Raw genomic sequence first — 24,877 nt, forward strand, 5'->3', positions numbered from 1 at the left:
CAGGTATCCCTCCCCCCCTTCCCGACCCCGCTCCATCTAATCACACACAAACACACGGGTACGTCATCATCATCCTTGCCAAAGGCTTCCGTTGTAGGTATTGGGGTGGTGGTCGTTGGTCGTAGGTATCGATCCGTCTGGGGTGGCGCAGCAGCATACGAATTTATAATACTGGGGCACACTCACAAAGTCACAACTCCTGGATCCATTTTTTCGGTCATTCGCTTGGGGTAGGTTATGAATCGACGTGTCAGTGTTTGTCGGTAGGAATGGGAAATATTGGATTCGTGGTTGCTGCTGGCGGGCAGACAAGGAGGGGCAATCGGTTTGTGAAATGGAACGCTTTTATAATTCATAGTTCCAAATCTTGTCGCTTACTGGCGATGATGACGGTGATTGCGTGCCATGTGTATGTGAAATCAGGTAGGGGGCTGAGCCTATTTTTGGTCATATAAGCGAGGGTCTCGAGCAATTTTATTAATTACTTGATTTAAAATCAATGAAATGTTTATTTCGTTTCTATGAACCAGAATTATAACGAAAATGGTTTGAAAACGGTGAAATACTTGTGTTTGAGTGCTGCTTAAAGTCGGAACGTGTGTCCAAATTATCCCCCAACAATTTGAACCAAAGTGGAACAAAGTTAACAGACACTTCCACAAGCAACGTATAGCTTCAAATGGACCCAGTGATAATTGGGACAAAGTAAAAATAAGCTCATCACCCTTTATGCGACTGTGACCACGTGCAATTGGATGTGGATTTTCCTGCATTAAGCGGATACATTATTGAGCACTCGTCAATTTCGTCGTAGGCTTTGTTTCGATTGTTTGTTTTTCCTAAGGAATCAATTAGGCTAACTGATTGTCTCGGAAGTGGGAGCGGTTGAACGATGTGAAGTTAGTGCATTTTTCGCAGAGATACGTTTGCAATATTCAACTGATCAATAAGGATATACTGTCGCTGCCAGTGGAATGCATGTATATTTGAATAGTTGAATGGTTCCGATCTCTAATTGAATTTCTTCCTTCACGTTGAATCCAGTGCCAGTCGCAATCCGAGTGCAGTATTTACTATTGTAACTTAATTGGTAAAAATGTCAGTTAGTTGGAATAGAAACGGCCGTCATGCGTTCTAGAATACTGTGCTTACTAATTTAATTTTTAACAAGGCTGATGAAATGAAAACCAAGATGTAGACTAAAAAAGGTGGGAACATTTTTCCTTTTTGGGTATGTAGGCTTGTTTCTTGCTACCTAACCGAAACGAAGTTGTTTTTGTTTTCTCTTTCACATTGTGCTGTTTGTTCGAAAAAAGAACAACTTTACTCACACATATAAAAATGTGCCAACCGTTACATCTTGGCTGTGGAAAATTTTTCGCGCGTATCTAATTTAATCATTCGGTAGTAAAACGTTCCATCAACTGGACTGTTCACATACGAACAAAGTTTACTCTATCTGTCACTAGTAACGAACAGCGCGGATTAAAATATTTTGGACTATGGCGCATGCACATTCTAATTCCGATTAGTTAGTTTGACGGGTTTATAGAGGATGCCTTCAATCTCTATAATCTGGTGAAAAACCGGATTTGCTAGACTCGCATTTCAGTCGGCTCATAAAGCATACAGAAATGCCAGCCTTTGCGCAAACGTAGGCTAGCAGATTAAATAAGTTACTTTCGAAAACGAACGACTTTCATGTCAGTTAAATTAGAACTGCTGATGATGAACACTCATCTGATGAAGATGTAATCCTTGACTATCTTTTTGACACACACTTTATAGGCTGTACGGAGCCATCACCGACGACAGCCACTGAGTTTTTTCAGGTAGTTCGGATTTCTGGGTATTCGCTCGTAGAATTATGACAACCGAATGGAGCGAATGGGCTCTTGAAAGTTATGCTCCAGGAGAAGATGGAATCAATCCGATTCATCTACAAAGTGGATGTGAACATTTTGATCATATTTTGAAAATAGTTCATATTTGTAGTCTCGCAACAGGATATATTCCATTAGCATGGCTCGAAATAATAGATAAATTGATTCTTAAAATTTGTCTCGTTAAATATGAGAATAAAAAGAGTTTTAGACCAATCAGTCAAATCAGTAGATAAAAAAAAGTTTTTCGTAACATTGATGGTGTGTGTAACGCGTATTTTGAATATATTTTGCAATTAGCACGAGATCATGGTATACCTTTATGTATCACGAACTGGATACATGCAATACTTAGCAAACGGCAGTTCGCAGGTGCAGTTCCTTGACTTGGAAATTATTGTCGCAGATCAAGTTAAGTACGTACGTATTTTTTCTGATTTAAAACTCAATTGACATTGATTCCAGATTAAGCTTCTATGACCAAGTACATTCACAGGAATCATACAACAATTGTTAGACTAATACTGGCATATGGGTACCTGGTGTTACGGAAATAGCCAGAAGTTACCATAATCCAATCAAAGCTAAACAATCTTTAGAAGATGGTTTTGATGGCGACGACTAGTGTGTTTGCGACAACAACTACTGCTGCTCTAGAGTTTTACTCTACTGTGTCTGAAATAAGAAGCACATTCGTGTCTTAACATTACTGGGTTCAGGAAAAACAACCCAATAGAACGTACTACGCACAATTGTGGCCCCAAATGGTAACGTGGGATCAATATCAGCTTTTTCCCTGTGGACTTGAGGTAACCTTCTCCTGGATTCAATGCAAAATCAAAGCAATATTTGAGATTTTTTTGCGGAAAATTAAAAGACATACGAACTTCTGCTTTTGATCTTTTATTCGTTATTTATCGATAATTAGAAAATGATTTTTTCTTCGAAAATTCTAAATGGCGGCTCGAAAATGGCGTTTTTCTCGAAACCATGTTTTTTCTTCTAACGGCAAGTACAGGGCTTGTTCTATTGATCTGATTTCCTTCATCCAAAAAATGTTTAGAAGTATATACTTTTTTTGTATGACTTATACCTAGCATTGGCAGGAAAAATAATTTATTTATACTTTTTAAACAAGATTACAGTAAAAAACGAGACAAATTTCACTTCTTTCTTTAACGTCTATACAATTGTTTTTTTTTATCTAAATTTTATGAAATTAGGTATAAAGCAAAAGAAATTTTATCTATTTTAATGATCATGTACCAATTTCTCATTTCGGTTAACTACGATAGGCCCTGCACTTGGCAAAGTAGGACGATGTTTCGCGCGCTGAGGCCATCATTTTGAACACTCGAAAAAAAATCATTTTCTAATAACGAATAGAAGATCAAAAGCAAAAATTCGTATGTCTTTTTATTTTTTCGCAAAAATTCTCAAATATTGATTGATTTCCGGCGAATCCAGGAGAAGGTTCCCTTATCTGTAGTTAGGCGTAGTTAGTAGTATTCAGGGTACTGGTGTCTACTGTCGTGAAATGAGATTACACTAATCCTATTCCCGTGGTAGATAATGCACAGTAATCTAATCCGAAATAGTCAAGATTATGCGTAGCACTTCAACAGTATTTTTTACGGTAAAAGAACTTTTTTATTACTCAGTACTACAGTACAGTACTACTCAGAATGTAAAATGCTATCTACCTTTTATGGGTACCGGACGAATTAGCTAGAGTTGGCGCTGCAGTTGACATCGTTGCTTCGGAACCAGTTTTACCACTGCCGATTAGTTAGACAAAGCAAAAGATTCGCTCTTGGGCTGCATCCGAACATGTATCTGTAGTTAGGCGTAGTTAGTAGTATTCAGGGTGCTGGTGTCTACTGTCGTGAAATGAGATTACACTAATCCTATTCCCGTGGTAGATAATGCACAGTAATCTAATCCGAAATAGTCAAGATTATGCGTAGCACTTCAACAGTATTTTTACGGTAAAAGAACTTTTTTATTACTCAGTACTACAGTACAGTACTACTCAGAATGTTATCTACCTTTTATGGGTACCGGACGAATTAGCTAGAGTTGGCGCTGCAGTTGACATCGTTGCTTCGGAACCAGTTTTACCACTGCCGATTAGTTAGACAAAGCAAAAGATTCGCTCTTGGGCTGCATCCGAACATGCCCACAATTTGCATGGCTTGCAAGTTTGCGTTCAGTTGGGAACGTTTTTGCCGGGTGAAATTCCGGAAATGTGAAAGAAATTGATTTTTCATTAACAATTGCAGCAGTCCAGTTGCTAACTGGACATTGCAAACTGAATTCACTATTCTACTATTCAGTGTGCTGAGTAATATTCGTGTGATCTTTGTGTACCTAATATGTACCTGCCCTGTACTAATGCAACTACATATCCGAATTTTAACGTTCAGAATGTCTTACTCCACTATGTGGGGCTACGTGTAATTCTAAAGTTAGAAAAGTCCCCTATGTAACGATAGCTAAGAAAAATAGCTTCCGCAATTATTTGATGGATTTTAATCATTTGTTTAAATATTTGTCGATTCAGGAACACCTGACTTGAACATCATCACCAATTTATTTTCTGTACTGTAAAGGAAAAATCAGTAAAATTGAAAAGTTCACAAAAAAGATGGGTGGGTAATGTCAGAGACATAACCGGAGTGAAGTAGAATACACTTTAGACCGGTAAATTCTGCTCTGGAATAAGCAATTTCTATGCGATTTTGTCGACTTTAGCACATTCATAGTTTATTTGGAGTATTTTTTGAATTATCAGTTGACAATTTGCAACATTCTTTGAAAATATTGTTGAACTTTTATGAATGAAGGCACGCAAACGAGCGTTTAACCGTCGTCCTACTACCAGCATCAGAGAAGTAGCAGATCAGCATTTTTCGCTACATGGCCTGTACCAAACAGACCGGTCGTAAGTCCACCGGAGGAAAGGCTCCCCGCAAGCAGTTGGCAACGAAGGCCGTGTAAAAGTGCCCCAGTCACGGTTGGCGTTAAGAAGCCTCATCGCTACCGAACAGAAACTGTCCCCCTGCGAAAAATTCACAGCTATCAGAAATCGAGCGGGCCTAAATTGTGACGCCAAATAAACCACAAACCAACAAGTTCTTTTCAGGACCAGCCAATTATATTCTAGTAAGATATAAATGAAATTTTCGTTTTCCATTGCCTTACAACCTCTTTCCTCCCGGCTTGAATTACTATCAATCTTGATGGTGCTGTGCGGCGGGGGCACTAGTTTTGATTACAGTGGAAATTTTTTTAGCTGTGCTGTTTTCAAGGAAGTTGTAATCGAATTCAAAATAAAATAATTTATTTCTATTGTCAGAGATGGACCTTCCAACGAAAACTAGTCTGGCTCGCTTGGAATCGAATTGTATGAACCAACCACTGCTTTCACAAAATCTGTTATTTTCAGTAATTGAACATTCTACACAACTAGTTACAACTATTTCCAATCAGCGTAAAAATCGAAGGTTTTCATTCAGTACAATAGCAGATTTTCACTTTTAGAAAAACAGGCAACATTCTGGCCGAAAATTTTGAAACGGAGCACCTATATCGAAACGTTAGAAAACGTTCGATTTTTATAAATTGAATCATTACACTAACCTGTCTACAAATCACACAAATAACTTTTTTATTTTGTGCCATTCTACTTGAAAGCGACGATATTGTTCACAAGTGCAGCGATGCCACATGTTTTTTTGAAATGTCTGTAGAAGAATAACTAAAATGTCTGTAAAAGTCTGTAGATGGTTGTGTAAATCCTAGTTACACTAAAATTAACCTTTAAAAATAGATTGAAAGTAGAATTCTATTGTGGAGGAATAACTCGTATTCGAAAACAGTTATTCTAGTGAAATTTTACTAAACACTATTACCCTTTTAGCCATCAAAAGTCTGTAAAATACAGACATGTCTGTAAATCTGGCATCGCTGCACAAGTGGCTCACTTACCATCCAACGCTCTTGGCAAGCCACTTTCTGATGCTTGTAATAACAAAACTTCAATTCGATTCTTTGTCGATAAATTGATGGCCCTGAAAAGGGCCTTTTGTTTGGACAGTGTTCGGAATTTACTTGGAGCTGGTGTATATGGTAACAGTTTTGGTGCCATCTGAGACGGCGTGCTTGGCCAACTCTTCTAACAGCAGCAAACGGACGGCGGTTTGAATTTTGCGGGAGATGCTGCAAACGAACTGCTGCATGCTGATGCTGGAAACGAACTGAGCGTGAGCAACAGCATGCTGAGTTTTTATACCTGACTACAGCACAATGTAAGCTCGTCCTTTTTTGTGTTGTCCTCAATATGTGTTTTTCGTAGCTCCACCCCTTCGTTGGTCGACCACATATTTTTGATAAAGAACAAAATTGAAATTGTGTTTCCAATACGGAGGTTATCGAACACTCAGGGTAAAGAGAGTAATGTAATACGGCACCTTGGTAAAATGTTTGATAATTGAAACCTTTTTTGAATGCGCCTAGTAAACACGAAACTGTAAACAAACACACAAATGATAACTTTTTATTTTGTGTCATTCTACGTGAAATCGACGATATTGTTCACAAGTAGCTCACTTGCCATCGAACGCTCTTGGCAAGCTACTTTCGGATGCTTGTAATAACAAAATTTCAATTCGATTCATTGTTGATAAATGGCCCGTACCAAACATACCGCTCGTAAGTCCACCGGAGGAAAGCCTCCCCGCAAGCAGTAAGCAACGAAGGCCGTGTAAAAGTGCCCCAGTCACGGTTGGCGTTAGGAAGCCTCATCACTACTGAACAGAAACTGTCGCCCTGCGAGAAATTCACAGCTATCAGCAATCGAGCAGGCCTAAATTGTGACCCAAAATAAACCACAAACCAACAAGTTCTTTTCAGGGCCAGCCAATTATATTCTAGTAAGATATAAATGAAATTTTCGTTTTCCATTGCCTTACAACCTCTTTCCACCCGGCTTGAATTACTATCAATCTTGATGATGCTGTGCGGCGGGGCACAGGCAGCTTCCATTATAGTGGAAAATTTAGGTTTGCGCGTTTTTCCCAAAAGTTTTTTAGCTGTGCTGTTTTCAAGGAAGTTGTAGTTGAATTCAAAATAAAATAGTTTACTTATTGTCAGAGGTGGACCTTCCAACGAAAACTAGTCTGGCTTGCTTGGAATCGAATTGTACGGACCAACCACTGCTTTCACAAAATCCGTTATTTTCAGTAATTGTACATTCTACAGAATTAGTCAACTATTTCCAATCAGCGCAAAAATCGAAGGTTTTCATTCAATACAACAGCAGAGCAGGTTAGAAAACGTTCGATTTTTGTAAATTGAATCATTAAATCACAAATAACTTTTGATTTTGTGCCATTCTACTTGAAAGCGACGGTATCGTTCACAAGTTGGTCACTTACCATACAACGCTCTTGACAAGCCACTTTCCGATGCTTGTAATAACAAAACTTCAATTTCATTCTTTGTCGATAAATTGATGGCCCTGAAAAGGACCTTTTGTTTGGGCAGTGTTCGAAATTTACTTGGAGCTGGTGTATATGGTAACAGTTTTGGTGCCATCGAAGACGGCGTGCTTGGCCAACTCTTCTAACAGCAGCAAACGGACGGCGGTTTGAATTTTGCGGGAGATGCTGCAAACGAACTGCTGCATGCTGATGCTGGAAACGAACTGAGCGTGAGCAACAGCATGCTCAGTTTTTATACTTGACTACAGCACAATGTAAGCTCGTCCTTTTTTGTGTTGTCCTCAATATGTGTTCTTCGTAGCTCCATCCTTTCGTTGGTCGACCACATATTTTTGATAAAGAACAAAATTGAAATTGTGTTTCCAATACGGAGATTATCGAACACTCAGGGTAAAGAGAGTAATGTAATACGGCACTTTGGTAAAATGTTTGATAATTGAAACCTTTTTTGAATGCGCCTAGTAAAAATGTTTTCCACTTCACTCCAGTTTCTTTCTGACCATATTTGCAATTTGCGTACTGAAATAAATCATAATTTAGGGTTTAAATCAAATTGCTCTCCAGGGAGAAACAGTCCATGAAACAGAAAATGCAAACTTATTCTTTGAAATGATTTTGGTGGCCCTGAAAAGGGCCTTTTTTATAATGATACAAGTGAGTTCTACCTTTTCAACTTCCAAATCCATACAAAGTGCGTCCCTGCCGTTTCAGAGTATAGACGACATTCATTGCGGTTTTGCGCTTGGCGTGTTCAGTGTAGGTCACAACATCTCGGGTGACATTTTCCTGTACACCATCAGCATTCGTAGATTAAATCGGAGATGCATTTTACACCACCACGACGAGCCAGACGCCAAATTGCGGATTTGGTGATTCCCTAGATTTTATCACGAAGAACCTTGCGATGACGCTTGGTACGGGAACGCAAACATGATACCGCTCATTGTACCGTCCGGACGAGCATGTTGCTCGTGTGGTAAGCGAGCACCCACTGATACAAAACAAGCTTGCGTGACCTGTATATATAACATTCCCGTATGTACTGAAACGCTTACATGCTCCTTTTTGACGACTCTGCGTGGGATATGCTGGCAAATTGCGCATTTTCTTCGCTGTTTTCGAAGGATTTTATGAAAATCCTTGTTTTGGTTTATTTATGGTAGTAGCAGTAATTCCGAAATTTAATACGAAATACGTGCACAAATTTCCGATCAGATAGTGCAAAAATATTGCGATTTCGTCCAGTAGAACGGAAGATATTCGCATTTCAAACCTGGGAAAATTTCTCAACTGAAATTTTTGAAACGGGACCCCATATTAAAACGTTAGAAGTATTCTACTTCAAAAGGGAACATTTATTCACATCAGAAAGAGCTGTCGGTATGGAGCACCCGACAGACTTAATCGAATATTGGGAGATTATTTAGGTCCTCCGTGTAATTTTTGTACCTCATTCGTCGCTCGCTGATCGAGCGAACAGCATGTGGAGACTTTAGGTTCAGATGTGTATGAATAAGAAGAAACTATATGAATTGTCGGCATCCTTATACAGTACAGCATGTTATTTTGTACTGTTGATATTGCTTCCAACATTGACTCCACAGAAACTCGTTGGATATTCGACAAATTTTCATCAACATCTTTTTCAAATATTTGTCACACTGTTAGCGTCGGTTTTGACAAAAAATATTTTCATATTATAAGACTTTACCGACGGTAGATCGAGTTATTATTTTGTTAATATAAGTCCTCATTGGGGTTCAAGTAGTTACTAAACAATCAGTTTGAATATTCTCCGTTATCAACAACAGCAGTGAACTTGGGTTTTGACATTAATAATGTCTAACTCTATTATCTAGGTGTCTATCTCCCATGTAATAAAATTGTGCAAAATTTGCATGGTTATTAGATCGCAAATAGTCGATGAATCATAATCACTTATACACCAATCGATTCATAAATTAACCAGTTTTCAAGAGCGAAATAATATTAATCAATCAAGTTCTAAACTCTTCAGTCCTGCTTCGATAAATGCCTTCATAGGGGAACTGTACTGCACGATCGTGGAAGTAGATGCATTTTTAAGGTAACATGGCCGTGCCTTGTTCACAACCCTTTATTTTCCTCAGTTTCCCCATACACAGGCGAACTTATGTACAAGGTGCTAAAATTTAGGATACGTTATCGTTACTAATCCAGTGAGGTAGAGAGATATAGACTTTTACCAGTTGGGTTTATTTTTCCCTTTGGGGTGAACAATTCTGGCTGTTTACTGAGTTGTATTCTAGGATTCTAGGAAGCTTACGAAGAGAAAGTTTAATTTAGCTACTAAGTCTAATAGTTGGCAGCATTAGCTAACTAATGTAGCAAGTTAAATCCACATACAAAATCTTTCCTTTTTGAGAGCCTGCAATTCCGCGAATCATAAAACTTACCACATGAAAAACCGCGTGAAAAGTAACTTATGTGAATTTAAATTTATTTTTATTATTTCGATTATAGAGGTCATTCGCTTCTTCAGGCTAGAAAAATCTCTTATGAAAAATTTCTAACCCTATGTGCGGGGTCGGGAGTCGAACCCAGGTGGGCTGCGTACAAAATGCTACGTCATTTATGCATGACCCCTAATATAAGTTATACATTCCCAAATGAGTTCGTTTCAGCATCGATGACTCCTGCTGCGCTTGCTCCTCAACCCAACGTCCATCATGACCAATTTGTCTCTGTGTATTACCAGAACGTGAGAGGTATTAGAACAAAAACGCAAGTTTTTTCGCTGGTACTCGAAACCATTGTCCTGGCCTAGATTTGACTGCGCTACGAAATATTTAATGCAGCACTTTCGGTAAACTACATCATATACCGATGTGATCGTAACCCAGCATCTAGCCATCTGCGCCGCACAGAGGCGTAACTAACTTCAAATCCTGGCCAAAATACAAAAAAATTGGTTTTTGTTTATCTGTTCATACTTTCATCTTAAATTGTTCTTCGAAACATACTCTAACGTTTTGCTTAAAAAGGAAAGCGTTTTCGTTTCATAATTTTTGTATGCAATTATTTGAAATCAGCGATTTTTTTACACATTTTATTAGCTTGAAAGCCATTAACCCTCAATTTTTCAGATTTCTCAAAAACTAATTACCCAAAGTCAATATATAATTCAAAATCGTGCTTTTCATAGCAAACTCCCGCAACTACAATCAATTGAGGTCAATTTTAGCTTTTCTTTGTCATTTTTGGGTAGGTTTTATAAAAGTGCTCACTTTTTTCAATTTTCCACATATTCGTTGGTAAAAAAAAGTACCTTGTCGGGCAATGTCGGGTAAATCTGTTAAAAGGAGAAGATTATTTGGAGTGTCCTCTCACTGTTCCACGAAGAAAGCATTCCCAATTAATCCCATTCGGTTTTTTACAGCTGTTATCAGTATTGGGACTATTTCAAAGATCTTATATGATAAGAATAATTTGAGACGGCGCATGTGGTTGAGCGGTAAACGTGACTGCCACTCATTCCAGTTGGTCTGGGTTCAATTCCAGCCAAGGTCATTGATATTTTTCTGAGGTGAAAAAATCTGTGGTGACGTCCTGCGGAAGGGAAGTACAGCCGTTGGTCCCCGGTCCATGAGTTGATGGATCGATATCTAGTCCAGAAGTGATGTCACCTCTCTGGCGTCGGTAAAGAAGAAGTAGTATCCAACTTCTTTGTCTCGGTTTGATTTGTGCCTGTTTCTCAATGCTGATCGGTGCGTTATTGCAAACAGTTTAAAGATAAGTTATTTTTTTTTCGATGGTTCCCTCCACCGTTGGTCAAATGAAGGTTGAAACGGGTTCAACTGCTAAGGCTCCCCTCCGGCCCAAACGCTACCCAGAACTCTCAACTGCTCCATTTGTGGTCTGTCTCCTTTTGGCCCAAGACTAAACCGTTGAATCTTCTGCAGATTTCTAAAGACCTGACAGAACGGTTCTCAGTTGTGACCGAAATTTCAAAGGCCCGCTAGGATAAGATCAGAGATTTATTAGCCAGCTCAAAGCAGGCAAACGATATTACTGTGAGCACTTTACGCGGAATTATAATGTATATATTTCAGCTGTAAGAGTAGAATTTGAAGGCGTCTCAACGATGATTGTTTGACAAGCGAGGATCTGCTGTAAGGGGTTGGCTATTTTGGAGACCACTTACTTCAACCGGTTAAAATACTGGATTTCAAACGTTTGAATTCAGTGTTAATTGTGGGAAATGGCTCGAAAATATATCCCCAATCAAACTCTTATCGAATGACCTTCAGTGGAATCGCTTCACCGAACTACATCCTCTTGCATAATGTTCGTCTGCCTGTCCATCTGTTTGTACCACGGGTCATGAATTGCTCTAATTGTAAACAATTGGACCACACAGCCACCCACTGCTGCAATAAGGCCCGCTGTGGAAAGTACCATAAAAATCAAGTGGATGATTTCTGCAGTAAGAATGCTGAAAAGTATCTTTATCTCGCGTAAAAACTACGTGGGGCTAAGCTAAAACGCCGTTATTTTCGCTGAAATGATAAAGAAATCTACCACCCTCAATGAAATTCTAAGTTATTTTACCTCCTAACGAGGGTGATGCTGATGATCCACAAGAGTCTCTGAAGTCTCTGAAAAAACACGATTGGCGGTGTTAACTGCCATTCAAAAACTACTTAACCGATTTATTTCAAACTTTGCATAAACATTCTGTGTGTAAAATACCTAACCTCTACGTTGAGTTTTCGAGATAATTTTTGAAACCTGAAACTCTTACCCCCTCCTTAAAAGTCTGTTGCTAGCTTTCCTACATACAATAATAACATTTTGAAATCATTTTTTTAGAGTTCTCGGTCGAGACACAAGTGTCTTGCTTCAAGTCCGTGCAGTGTATAGCGACAAAGAATTGTGCTGATCCGTGTTCAAGGTGATCTTGCCACATCGGTTCGGTACTCAGTCTTTTGTTCGCGTGTGAGGATTAAACAATAAGCTGGATTGGTTCGTCGTTGGACACCAGTTTAAAGATAAGTGGTTTTTATCTTTCGTAATACATTTATTGCTTTCCTCCGTCTGCGTGGGCGCTGACCCCGTGCGTTGACGTTGTAGATGGTTCCCTCTCCGGATTGTCAAATTGAGGTTGAATTGGGTTTAACTCCCCGGCCCAAATGTTACACAGAACTCTCAACTGGTCCATTTGTGGTTTTCTTTCGGCCCAATACAAAATCGATTTCAAAAGACCTCACGGAACTGTTCTCGGCTGTGACCGAAATTTCGAAGGTCCGCTCGGACACGATAAAGGTGTTGCTAGCCAATTCAAAGCAGACAAGAGCAGATTGCATCAGTGTCCTTAGGTATTAAGGGGTCTTTTGATTAATGAATTTTTCGCATGGTGAATTATCGACATCACGATTTAGCTACATGGGTCTTCCCCAGGGCTCATGTCTAAGCTTCCTTTTATACCCCTTTTATGTCAACAACATTGATACATTTCTTGACAACTCCTGCACGTTCAGGTATTTTGCAGACGACGTTCTGGTTTCTGGCCCAAAGCTGTCGATCTACAAGGATCATCACAAAATACTTTGGACAGTTTGTCTACTTGAACTGTTTAGCTGAGTATCGAGTTGTCCACGGAGAAAACTGAGGTAGTTGCACTTTTTAGAAAGCGTGAACCAGCACAACTACAGCTTATATTAATGGGTCAAACTATCCCTAACATTTTTTATAATCAATTCCGAAAAGTCGACTGCTGTAAGATATTTTATGCTGACGGATCAAACGTAGAAGGGTTCACTGGCTTCGGTGTTTTCAATCAAAAGTTCACCACTTTCTGCAAACTCGTTAACCGTGCTTCAGTTTAGGCCCGAGAACGAGCTGCTAGTCAGCATACCCTTGGAGTTATTGACACATTACATCGTTCCATTCACGCTGTTCGCTCGATGAAACATGGGCAGCACTCCTCGCCTTTGTTGGGGAAAATACAGGAGATACTGAGTGCTGGGTATGGGCTCCTTCTCATTGCTCCATTCCTGGCAATGAGAAAAAGAACTCTTTAGCTTAGGGGGTGCCCTAGAAGGTGACATTTATGAAAGACCAATTTTCTTTAACGAATTTTTTAGTATTACTCATCAGAGAACCCTCGAAAGTTGGAAAACTTCGTGGAGCAGTGGTGAACTAGGGAGTTGGAAACATTCGATAGTATCTAAGGTATCGACAAAACTTTGGTTCAAGTGGATGGATACGGCTCGTGACTTCATTCGTGTGGTGTGCCGACTCATGTCAAATTATTACACACTGGATGCGCATCACCGGCGTATTAACCTCGAGAATAGTGGTGTCTGCGCTTGTGGCGACGGCTATCACGATATCGAACACATTGTCTGGGCGTGCATCAAATACAATGTCACCAGGTCCCTGCTAATTGATACCCTTCGGGCTCGAAGACCACCCAACTGTCCGGTTCGATCTGTTATAGCAAGCCACGATCTTCCCTATATGCCCCTCATCTATCTTTTCCTAAAATCAATTAGTGGAGCCCGGGGCTGGTTGGCGGTTGGCGGAAGCCCCTTTTCTCCGTTTCTATTAGACATAAAGCGTTGTCTCTCATTGTGTACCTCAAGTAATGTGAAATACATTATCATGTGATTTTGTTGCAAAACATTTTGTTTTGTTGAAATTGTGGGCAATATTGTGTTTTCGAGCATACCAAGTAAATTTTCTAAATTTTAAATACTTTCCGGTATTTAGGGTGATTTTCAATCTATTTCCCGAATGATTATATTTTTCGATAGCGCGTGAAAAGAGCTTTCAGTATCCGTCTAGACATTACATCTATCCACAAACAAAAGTTATTTTTTAAATAGTTTTTGATAAATTATGCGGTTGGGATAAGTTGGCGGTGTTGCACGCGGGGCAAGTTGGCGGTACTATTTACAGTGCAAAAAGTCATCAAAAAAATTTATTTCTGGAATTCACTCCAAAGTAAGAAAATCTTTTTCTTGTGTATCTCGCCAATGTAGGAGACATTTATTCCAACCAATTGCACGGAAATTTCGAAAATTTGCTTTTGAATAGGGAGTAAGCGTCAATGTCAAAATGCCGGGGTATTGAAACTGAAATATAGCAAATGTCGGTTAATATACAGTTTTCTCGAAAAGACATTCAGCACGTTCCAAAACGACCCTTGAGGTAATTGAATTTCCATTTGATTGCTTAGTTTTTGGCATATCCCCACATAGCTCCAACTTACCCCGGGGCCGGGGTAAGTTGACGGGTTTTCCGCGTCCCATATTTTTGTCTTTAAAAAAGGAGAAAATGCATCAAACACGTTTAAAAAAAATCAAAGATGTTGCCAACAGTCTGCTCTTTCATGCCGCGTGTTCTATTTTGCAAGATCTACCTACATCAAAGCGGTAAAAATTGAAAACTGAAAACACCGCCAACTAGCCCCTATTATAAGAATTTAGCCCATCTCTTTTCCTTCTTCCCGTTCTCAGAAGTCCCCTGTACTGCTTTGGTGAAGTTGATTCACACCAGAGCGCTACTCCCTGATCGTCTTCATTCTCACCAGAACCCAAGTCAGTTTCATTAAAAACGTTTGTTTGAAGCAACAAACCTGGGTTAGTTTCTAGGTTCTCAATTGAAAATGACATTAATGATTGAACCCCCATGTACATTGAGCTGTATTCCTAGTTTAACGTAGTCTAAAGTTGTACGTTATTTTATGATAGTCTGAAAGTTTTTCCTCAGTTTTAAATGTAGTTTTAAAAATCTCATGCTGTAATCCTGTAGTTTTAAGAAATTTAAAATGTGAAATGCAAATATTGGCACCTTCAAACTGTAATGGTACCGTGCCTTTCCAAATAAACAGAGACTGAATGAAACTAATGTTTTGTTTAAACTTATATTAATTATTATATTGCATGAAAATTTCAGGATAAAAAAAATTCTTAGGTTTTGCTAACCAAACTTGCTTATACCAACAGGTAATACTGTTTATAAACATTTTTTCATGAACATCATATTTATAAAAAGGGTTAAAGGCATGTTTACATCTTCATTTACTTATATCTTTGAAACACTTTGCTAATACATTGTTTATTATCATTTTGGTAATAAGCCATTTACTAATCGCCCCGAAGACGAAAACACAATTTTCAGTATAAATCTCACGGTAATTGTGGGTTCAAACTAAAATCGGATTACGATATATACTTTAAACATTTCTCGAGCGTCACTCCTTCCTTGGTAGCATTTTGATTGGGATATTCCGACCATTTTCACTTCTTTTCCTCTTCCGCCACTTTCCTACCGAAGTCAGGGTAAAAACAGTTTCAATATTTCACATAAGCGACAATGACATGCAACATTTATTGACATCCTATATAGGCATTCGGAACACTCTGTACATACTATGAAAGAATGAGCGAGCGAGTTTAGAGTTCATCTATAAGCGTTGAATATGTACCTATTATAGTTACTATATTCATAGTTAGGCGGAGACACTGAGCGGAGCCAATTGAACACGTCAAATGGCGGAGCCAATCGAGCATGACGTCACATAACATGTTCTCTTTGGATGTATATGGAAAGGTATTGTAATTATGGTCATAATTATTTTACTCTTTTCTTGTGTTATCGAGTGTAGAGAAACGAGAAGATCAAGATTTTTTGTAACACAAAGAGATATTCGCACAAGTATGAAATCATATCATCAGATCTTCGAATTGGTTTTCTATTCGTACATGTAAAGTTCGTACTCACGACGACAATGAAATCATTAAGCTAGAGCTTGAACATTTGCATGGGTTGCTAGTGTTTTCTTCCTGGAATAAGAGCTGCCAGTTTTCCGGCTTTTGTGTCCGCCTAACTCTATATATAGGAACTCTAGTACCTATGTATGTAATGCCAGCACACAAAAACCTATCCACTTGCAGATCCGGCTGCGACAGAACGTAAAAACAAAAACAATACACGAGCAACAGCGGAGTTACAAAATAAGAAGAGAAAATCTTTTCAATCGTTTGGCGTGGGCGAGGGCTGTGACGAATAACCCTCGGTCGGCCTTCGAGTGGTAATTAAAAATTTTCCACCACCCGTGCCAGTAAATTGTCTTGTCTGCTTCACTCGCTGACTTTCACTTACTGTTCTTTAAGGAGTCATTTACACTGCGGATTATTATACTCCCCTTCCCGCTCCGTTTTTGTTTTCGGGCGCGTTGACGGAAGGAAGGAATGGGATTTGGTTTGCAACAATGTTTTTCCGATAGTAGACTGCATTGTTGTGGAAATTTGTAGACATACATTCATCATTTTACACCGATTGTAAGTAATAGCCTTGTACGGAAGGCAGTAAGCTGAAGGCAATTTTAATTCCACGAGAAATAGGACACGCACATCGTACATGAACATTTTTTTTGTGGCGAAATGAACATAAATAAACGAAAGTTAACGATAAAGTTGCTCTACCGAAAAAAAGAACGACACGTAATAAAGTTTCCATTGTTACAATATAAACAACAACAAACGACAGCAAAACAACACCAACATATGCATAACATGTCATATATTACGAAAATTGCCCCCCTCAGTACGATGTGGCTGTTTACCGAAAATTAAATTAAAAAGCGCGCCCCTTCCCACGGGGAAAGACAGATCTTCAAAGGAAATTTCCAAATTCTACTCACCGAATCGTGTGGGTGCCGGAAATCCAAGGAACTGTCACCGGACGACTTATCGTCCCCCCGGTCCCAGTCGATCTCTTTCTTCAGTGACTGAAAATAAACATGAAACGCTAAATGATTCGAGCAAACAACAACTCGTACTCACACCTACCAAAGGAACCTGCTGCACCGGGCCCATCCCCGATGGTCCAGCGATGGGCTCCGACAGAGGACTCGGGATATCGCCGCTACCGAACGTACTTCGCTCATTTCGATCCCGCTGCGATCGTGGCGAACTTCGATCTATTCCAAGGGCACTTCCGTTGCCGCCACCGATTCCCACGCCAGCACTGTTTACCGTAGTTGTCGAACTGCAAGCCACCGGAGTGCCACCGCCACGACCACCGCCACTATCACGCGACGAGGGCCTCAGATCACCGAGGAGACCAGCCGCAGACGAGTTCACCAGGCCAATGCTGGTCGAGTTTGCTAGGCACGCAGGCGAGTTGATGGTCATGTTCAGTCCTGAGAGAGGGGAGAATTCTAAGAATTAGTGTTAGTGGATCTGCTGACAGTGGACACCCGTTCACTTACCGGCTTCACTTTTGATCTTGATCGGCGGTTCGTACTCGTCGTCCGATGTATTCATGTTATTGTTATTGTGGATAGTAGCTCTGCTGCGTCGGCCGTCATCATCTAGACTGGATCGTGGACAATGATGCAATAGTTGGTCATGTTCGCTGTTGGTGGTTCCCGGTTCATGTGCCATTTGATTCCGGATTTCCTCATTGTCTTCATCGTCGTCATCGTCATCATCGTCGTCTTCTCTGGTCCGCCGTTTCCCACTGTCATTGATCGTTCCGGCATTGTTGTTTTGGCTAAGCCCTTCGGCGGTGCTGCTCAGACTGTTCAAGTTTAAACTACTGCTAAAGGCGTTGCCGTTATTGGACAGGGGTCTTTTGCGCTCGGCAAGATCCTGTTCCTCGGAGGAACGACGTTCTGCAGCTGCCGTTGTGATGGTCGTAGTTGCCGATGAGGATACTGAACCGCTGGTTGTGTGAGTGTGATCACGATTTTTCCTAAGGGGTGGATATAGCGCTAGTGGAGTGGGTGAGGGAGGATCTAATCGGGTTGGTGAGGGACTTCGCCCATCTGAGTCCAATCCTCGGGATTTCGATATCGTCGACAGGTCTGTGATGCCGAGGGAGGCGGCAACTGCTGCCACCGTTGCAGCATTGCTGGTGGGTGAATCTAACGAGGTGTGATGATGCGGATGTTGATGGTGATGCGGAGAGACGGCCGTTGCACTACCGGCGGTCGTCGCTGCCAGTGCTGACGACGGAGAGGAAGCGGTGGTCAGACTGGTGGCGGCGGTGGTGGCTGTGGCGTGGGCACTGCTATGGCTGTGAGGCCTCAGACGGTCCGGTTCGCGTTTCGGTTCGGCCAGGGCGGTGTTCTGGTTGGTCATCTCTGCCAGACCTTTGACCTAAGAGCAGTGTGTTAGAATGATAATCCCAGAGATAGCTGGAGTAGGGTGCACTTACCTTTAGCGATTCGGCGGTTTTGAGCAGCGCCGACAGCTGGCAATATTCGACATTCACCTCGCCCTTGTACATGAAGTCGACCAGCGTGCGGAGCTCGGCGAAGCGGACGTCCTTCAGGATCACTATCGGATGCCGCGCGGGATGGTCAAGAAAGAGTGTCTGGAAGTACGAGGAACAGGCCGAAAGAACAACCTGCAATTGGAGAGAGAGGAATAAAATCGATTAAAGTCGATATAATAATGATTGTATTGAAAATAATGTCGATATATCGATCATGAATCGACCAAAGGGCCGAAGTCGCAATGATATCGAATCGAGAAAAATAGCTTTGAAAATTCGGTTCAGAAAATTAAATCGTATTTGAACAGTGTTTGCATACTGCGCTTTCAAATGTATTGAAACACTTTAAAACATTACTAGTTTTCGGAAGCATTACTAAAATATTTTATATAATAACGTTTTCGTTGATAAAATTGAAAAAAATATATTTCGCCGAGTGTTGTTATAAAATGTTGATTAGGCCATTTTTGAGTCGCCCTCTTATTTTGACCACACACAATTTCGCCCTGCAGTGTCGCCAGAAAACAAAAACCAAATGTGGGTTTCGCCGTGCTCGCCGGAGGGGAAAATTTGTTATTCCCCCCGGGCGTATCAAGCAGTTGGTTTTTGTTTAGGGCGACTCTGTTTACGGGCTTTGTAAACAATGATGCTGTCAATTTCGCCCGTACACACTACCTTAGAAATGCAGAGGCGTAATCCGCCTGGCGGCTTGTTTACAGTTGAAAGTCAGATCCGCCTTTTTGTTTTTTATTGATTTTCATGAAGTGTGAAACATTTATAAATGAGTTTTTATATTTATTATGAAGTATTTTTACTCCTCTTTAAGATATTACTCAAATCGCCGTTTGTGTACATTTGTTAGTTTCGCCCATTTGTCGGTTCACGATCGATATAATGTATTCCAAAGAACTTGCAATATGGAAGGTTTCCATGAAATTAAGCAGTGGGTTATAGTGATCCATTCCGATGCGAAACTTGATCTACTATTTTAATGAAAATTTCAGCAGATCATCAGCGTGAATATCAAGAGTAGAGCTAATATCGTGGTACTACCATTAACATTACGAATCCTTTCTGGTCGATGATCGCACATATTTCGAAAAGCCAATGCACCCTACTGTGATTTTTTCATACAAGAGCCTTTTGGAAATATATGATTAGATCTTAATTTGTGACAAATAATGTCAACTTATTGACGAAAATCCTAAGAAAGTATAAACAACAACATTACTAAATATGGAGGTGGCGAAATACTATATCCGACGGACTCGGTCTTATGCAGCCCGGGGACAACTTGACAGATAGTGCTTGTTTCATATATGTACCACCGATTTGATGGTGGCGCTAGTATGTCTTTTCTGTACGACTACCACGAACAACGACACGAAAAAGTTTCAAGAGAAAAGCGTGTTTCGTTACGTGTGTTATGAACGCCGTCAATGCGGCTAGAACAACATTTAGAAAAAGCGTATTCCAAAATTTGGATAAAGAAAAATATTATTAGAGAATAAATTTATCCCTGATTGGAAACCGTCAGCAAAGTTACATAAATCTTATTATAGATTTAGCTGGAAGGTGTTGTTTTTTCCTTCCTAAAAATGTTTTGGTTTTCTTGTTGTGTGAAGTTTGTAATCGGTAAATCATTGGTGTTATAAATGAAATATAAATAAAAAACTTTTTGGCCAATGAAAGTAAATCACCAAGCTTAACAATTCGTGAACCTGCGACATCTTGTTTCAAGTTCATTAAAAACGTCAAGAATTCTAGCATTTTGATTGGGAGAATAAACAATATATGTAGGATTTTCTACACATTTAGCAAAATTGGTTTTGAATAAAATTTGTGAGCTTTTATCAGAATTCTGGCATCAAACCAGTAGTGCTCGGTTTCAGCAAGAATGCTGCCAGGAATGCACAATTTTGTTCGACTTCGGCCAGAGTTTTGTTCGACTTTTTCAATAATTCTGTCCGGAAGATGTTGCGATGGTTTTGGTATGGATCCCTTCAGAATTATTCTGGCATTTTCCTCGGCTCTACCGGAGGATTTCATGCCTTAGGAGATGTTGATTAGTTTCGGAAGATTTTCGGAAATTCCAATATAAGTGGTAGTGGCTTGATTTTGAAAGTCATCTTCTTGTATTTCCGAAAATCGATTTATTTTCTTTCGGATTTTTTTAAATTCCAAATGGAATCTATGTTTCTGTTTAAGTATGGGGGAATGAGGACAGTTTCTAATGTGAAAAGCAAAATAAATTTGATGAAAGAAATGCTTAAATTGATTGTTTTTTAGATATGGAAAATAGTAAATAGGATGCGCCTTTTTCAAATTTTGCTCCATTCGGGCCGCCATGACATCACCAAATCACCACAAAATTTGCTTATGAGTTCAATATATGGGAGCTGTCATGTTGTCCCCGGGCTGGTCTTACCTTTAGGCCGTTCCTTGAATGCACAGTCGAATTACCTGTCGTCCAATGTAGCGAACGGCGACAGTTGTAATTCCCTATCCGGATTCTGGGAATTGTTCTATGCTGCATTCTAGCCGCAAATCCTTTAGACTTCTTTCACGCAAGTCCGAAATATTCAACATAATTTGTCTTATCTTCCTTTAGACACAACTTTTAGCTTTGTTTTTGTTTTGCTTCTTCTTTACCCTTTTCCTCACCTGACGTCTTTTTGTCGAAACTTTTCATCTTTGCGAGTGTTACTTGACGTCGGTACGGCAGTGTTACCGACTACCGAAATTGTTTGCCTAGCGGTGTCAATATATCCCAGCTCGTAACATCCGGTAGTTTCTCCGGGAGTCCCGGAATTACCGTCCTGAACCTCCAACTCCGCGTCTATGCACCTTTCCATCAGTATTTCTCACATCCGCTTGGCGAATCCTTCCATCCGCTCCTTTGACTATTTCTTGTATTCTTCCTCGCATCCTATCAACCACGAACACCAGGTCTCCAACTTGCAACAGCATTCGGTCCTCTATTAACTTTGGCCGATGATTCAGAGTTGGTAGATAGTCCTTTGACCAGTGTTCCCATAATTTGCTGGCCAGACACAGTGACCGCTTGTCATGATTTCGTAGAGCTTCTGCGAGGTCCACAGAATCTTCCATTCGCATGTCTGTCCTAGTAGTTAAAGGTAATGGCTTCAAAGATCGAATGTTACTGATATCCTCAGCTTCGGCTAATGTGGTTGACAGTATTGTGTCCGTTAGTTTTCGTCCGTCATATAGCACACGCAACCTCCACAGGACCTAAGTAATGCACTGAAGGGACACAAAATGAGAGGTGAAGCGTTGAATTGACAGTGGTGCTATCATCGGAATACGAGCAATACAGCGATTCACGTTGCACCACACACATTCTTTCGTCCTGGAAATAAAGGATCAGCTTTTTCGTTATCTCGTGCTTCCTGGACAGAATTATCGGATACTTTTTGTCGAATGGGATAGACTCATTCTTTTTCAGCCTGCCTCATACTCCAGTACGCCCTCTGAATCCAGCACTGGCAACAACTTGTAAAGGTAATCAGATTTTTCAATTTGCTCAATTTGCAAACCTGGTTTGTGCTGCAGGTGTTTCGTCAATGCGCTCATCTCGTCCGGAAAATTATCATACAGCACCTGCTTCCACAGCATAGTTTCGGTCCCTCTAAGTTCCTCCTGCTGAAGTGACTTCAGAACAGTCGTGTGGTCAGCCTTGATGTGTTTGTGTTGGATCTTTGTGACCTTGGATGTAACGACTGCTAATCCGGCTGTCTTACGCTACCAGTTAGCAATGAAGCGCACTGCCGTTGCAGTCACTCTAATCAGCTTTATCTATCGAGAAACAGCTACAGCATCGACAACTGCGTGACATAGCACGACTCCTCGCACTTCTTCGTTTGTCTCATCTATGGCCACTGATCGTGCGATTGATACAGAAAATACGAACCATTCTTCCATTTCGCATAGTTCTGTAACGGTGGATCACGACCCCATTAGATGAACACATCTGTAGCATTTTGTTTCGATGGCACCCAGTACCAGTCCACTAAGCTCGCTAAATCCAGAATCTTCTCCACTCTGAATGCGACGAACCGGTAGTACTTATACGTATCGGAATGCAACTAGGAAACCATTGTTCGCGAATCGGCCCAGAGAATGGTGTGCATTGAACTGCAAATTTTTTGATGATAGAATCGTGTGATTCATTCCAAGGACCGCAACAAATCAGCTTCAACCGAGGGATTGATTGGAGTCACCTTTGTGCGGGACATGCCCAGGCTACACTGTACCGCTTCGTTCACAGCGGCACGTAGATAGCATCGCGGGATTCGCAATGCTTCTACCTGCGGCAACACGTCCATCGCTTCCACTTGAACCAAACCTTGTCGTCGATCAGTTGGGCCCATCCACAATCATTTTGCCACGAGTGTTGTGAATAATTATTTTGCCATGAATCGTGAAGGGAGATAACAAACCCAGCGAATCATATCGTAATCCCATCACGTAACTCAAAACAATCCGTTTCGTCGGTCGCTCGCTTTGATATCCTTACGGTGTTTATGGTGACCGCAAATACATTCCGATCCGGATCCTAGAATACATCAAGTACACGCTCACTGCATGACTATTTATCTTGGTTAGAGAGTATCGGCCCCATGGGTCTCTTCTCTCCCAAAGCCGACAGAAAGTCAGGGGAGTTCGACACCCAATTGTGAATCTCAAACTCGACTTGTTTGTAAATGTGACTCATCAGCTTTGCGCGTTCTACAGTTTCTTCGACAGTGTCAACACTGTCAAAGTAGTCAGCGACACAATGCCGATTGATAATTGCCCCCGCAGCTTCCGGATATTAATGTACTGCACAGACACAGAAAAGCGCGTTGACCCAAACGTGGCAACGCCCATCACATACACTTTCGGTGACTCACTACTGTTATCCCGGAAGAGGAAGCCTTGTGCTTGCTTGCCTGCGGGAATAATCTCCAGCAGGTGATACATTTCTCGAATGTCCCTACCAAAGGCAATTCTTCGTTCACGGAAACCAATGATCAGCGACATCGATGGCATGAGTTCCTTCAACAACATTGAATTCAGTGTAACTCCTTGCACGGTTGCAGCTACGTCTCAGACTATTCGAACCTTTTTGGGTTTCTTCGGGTTCAACATAAAGTTGAGAGGAAGATACCACACATTGTCCCGTTCGGTCCCAACTAACTTTGATTCGGTGGTTAGATAATAGATCCTTTCTCTTGGTAATTCTTTATCTGATCTCGTAAGTTTTGGTACAATTCTTTCCAACTGCTTCGTCCGCTTGAGAGCCATGGAATAGCTATTCGAAAAATGTACGTCGTCCATTTCCCAAAGAAGTCTAGTCTCAAAGCGACTACCCACACGTTTCGTGGCTCACTCTGATATCGAACGAGCCCGTTTGCCTCGACTAATTCCTGCTGCAGACTCTCTACCGATTCATCCAATGAATCTTTAGAAAACCATGAATTTCTTCATTAGATACCTCATGATGGTACCCCAAATAGCTTCCTGACAGAGCAGAATATGCCTGTTGATGTATTAAATAAAATAAATAAATAAAGAATCTGTTTGCCTCGGTCCGCAGATTGTCCATCCAAGTTTGCAGCGAACCACGATCGGATCGATTGTGGTGCCGACCTTCGCTTCTATCGGGGCAAATGAATGAATATTGTTGATTAATATTTCCGGGCGGCCATCATATGACGCGATTGGCAGGCCTCGTATGTGCTCGTATTTCGCCGACAACTCGTCGGTATTCAGCGTTTGATGAGGTAACAGCATTCTCTCGACCGTACGAACAGTTTGAAGCGAAAGCTGGTCAGGGCTTGTCCCACCGACCACCAAAGACCATAGGTTCATCCGCCTATTGCTTTTCTCCACACGGGTTGATGGTGAGTTTCTCCTGCATGCCTACAAGTCTCAAACGATTTGCCAGCTTATTCTCGATCGAAGTGACTGATGCATACTTATCCAGAATAGCAAGTACTATCACTGATCTTGCTCTGCAATGTACCTGCTCCGGAACCATTCGGAACAGAACCGTGGGGCTCGAGAGAATGTGCGAGTTCATGCCGAACACGCTTGTGACAGGATGAACTAAAGAATTGTGTAGCACCCTACAGTCACCCACACTGCAACAAATCTTAAAACGGCACTGACCACCGTCCTTGAAGTCTTGGAAGATTCGCAAACAATGGCCTGTTC

The 24,877-nt window shown here is 40.9% G+C and overlaps 1 protein-coding gene across 11 annotated transcripts in view; it reads right to left on the reverse strand.

Moving 5' to 3' along the window:
- LOC131678824 (longitudinals lacking protein, isoforms A/B/D/L) overlaps positions 1-24,877 on the reverse strand; it is a 573,802-nt gene that overhangs the window by 61,080 nt on the left and 487,845 nt on the right. For all 11 annotated transcript variants that reach the window (XM_058959207.1, XM_058959237.1, XM_058959262.1 and 8 more), the window contains 4 exons: positions 18,599-18,790; positions 17,649-18,540; positions 17,227-17,597; positions 17,079-17,165 (listed from right to left, as the gene is read on the reverse strand). In XM_058959207.1, coding sequence (XP_058815190.1) covers positions 17,079-17,165; positions 17,227-17,597; positions 17,649-18,540; positions 18,599-18,790 — 1,542 coding nt within the window. The remainder of the gene's footprint in view (positions 1-17,078; positions 17,166-17,226; positions 17,598-17,648; positions 18,541-18,598; positions 18,791-24,877) is intronic.

The sequence above is a fragment of the Topomyia yanbarensis genome, chromosome 1 (genome assembly GCF_030247195.1).
Source record: "Topomyia yanbarensis strain Yona2022 chromosome 1, ASM3024719v1, whole genome shotgun sequence".
Classification (NCBI taxonomy): Eukaryota; Metazoa; Arthropoda; class Insecta; order Diptera; family Culicidae; genus Topomyia; species Topomyia yanbarensis.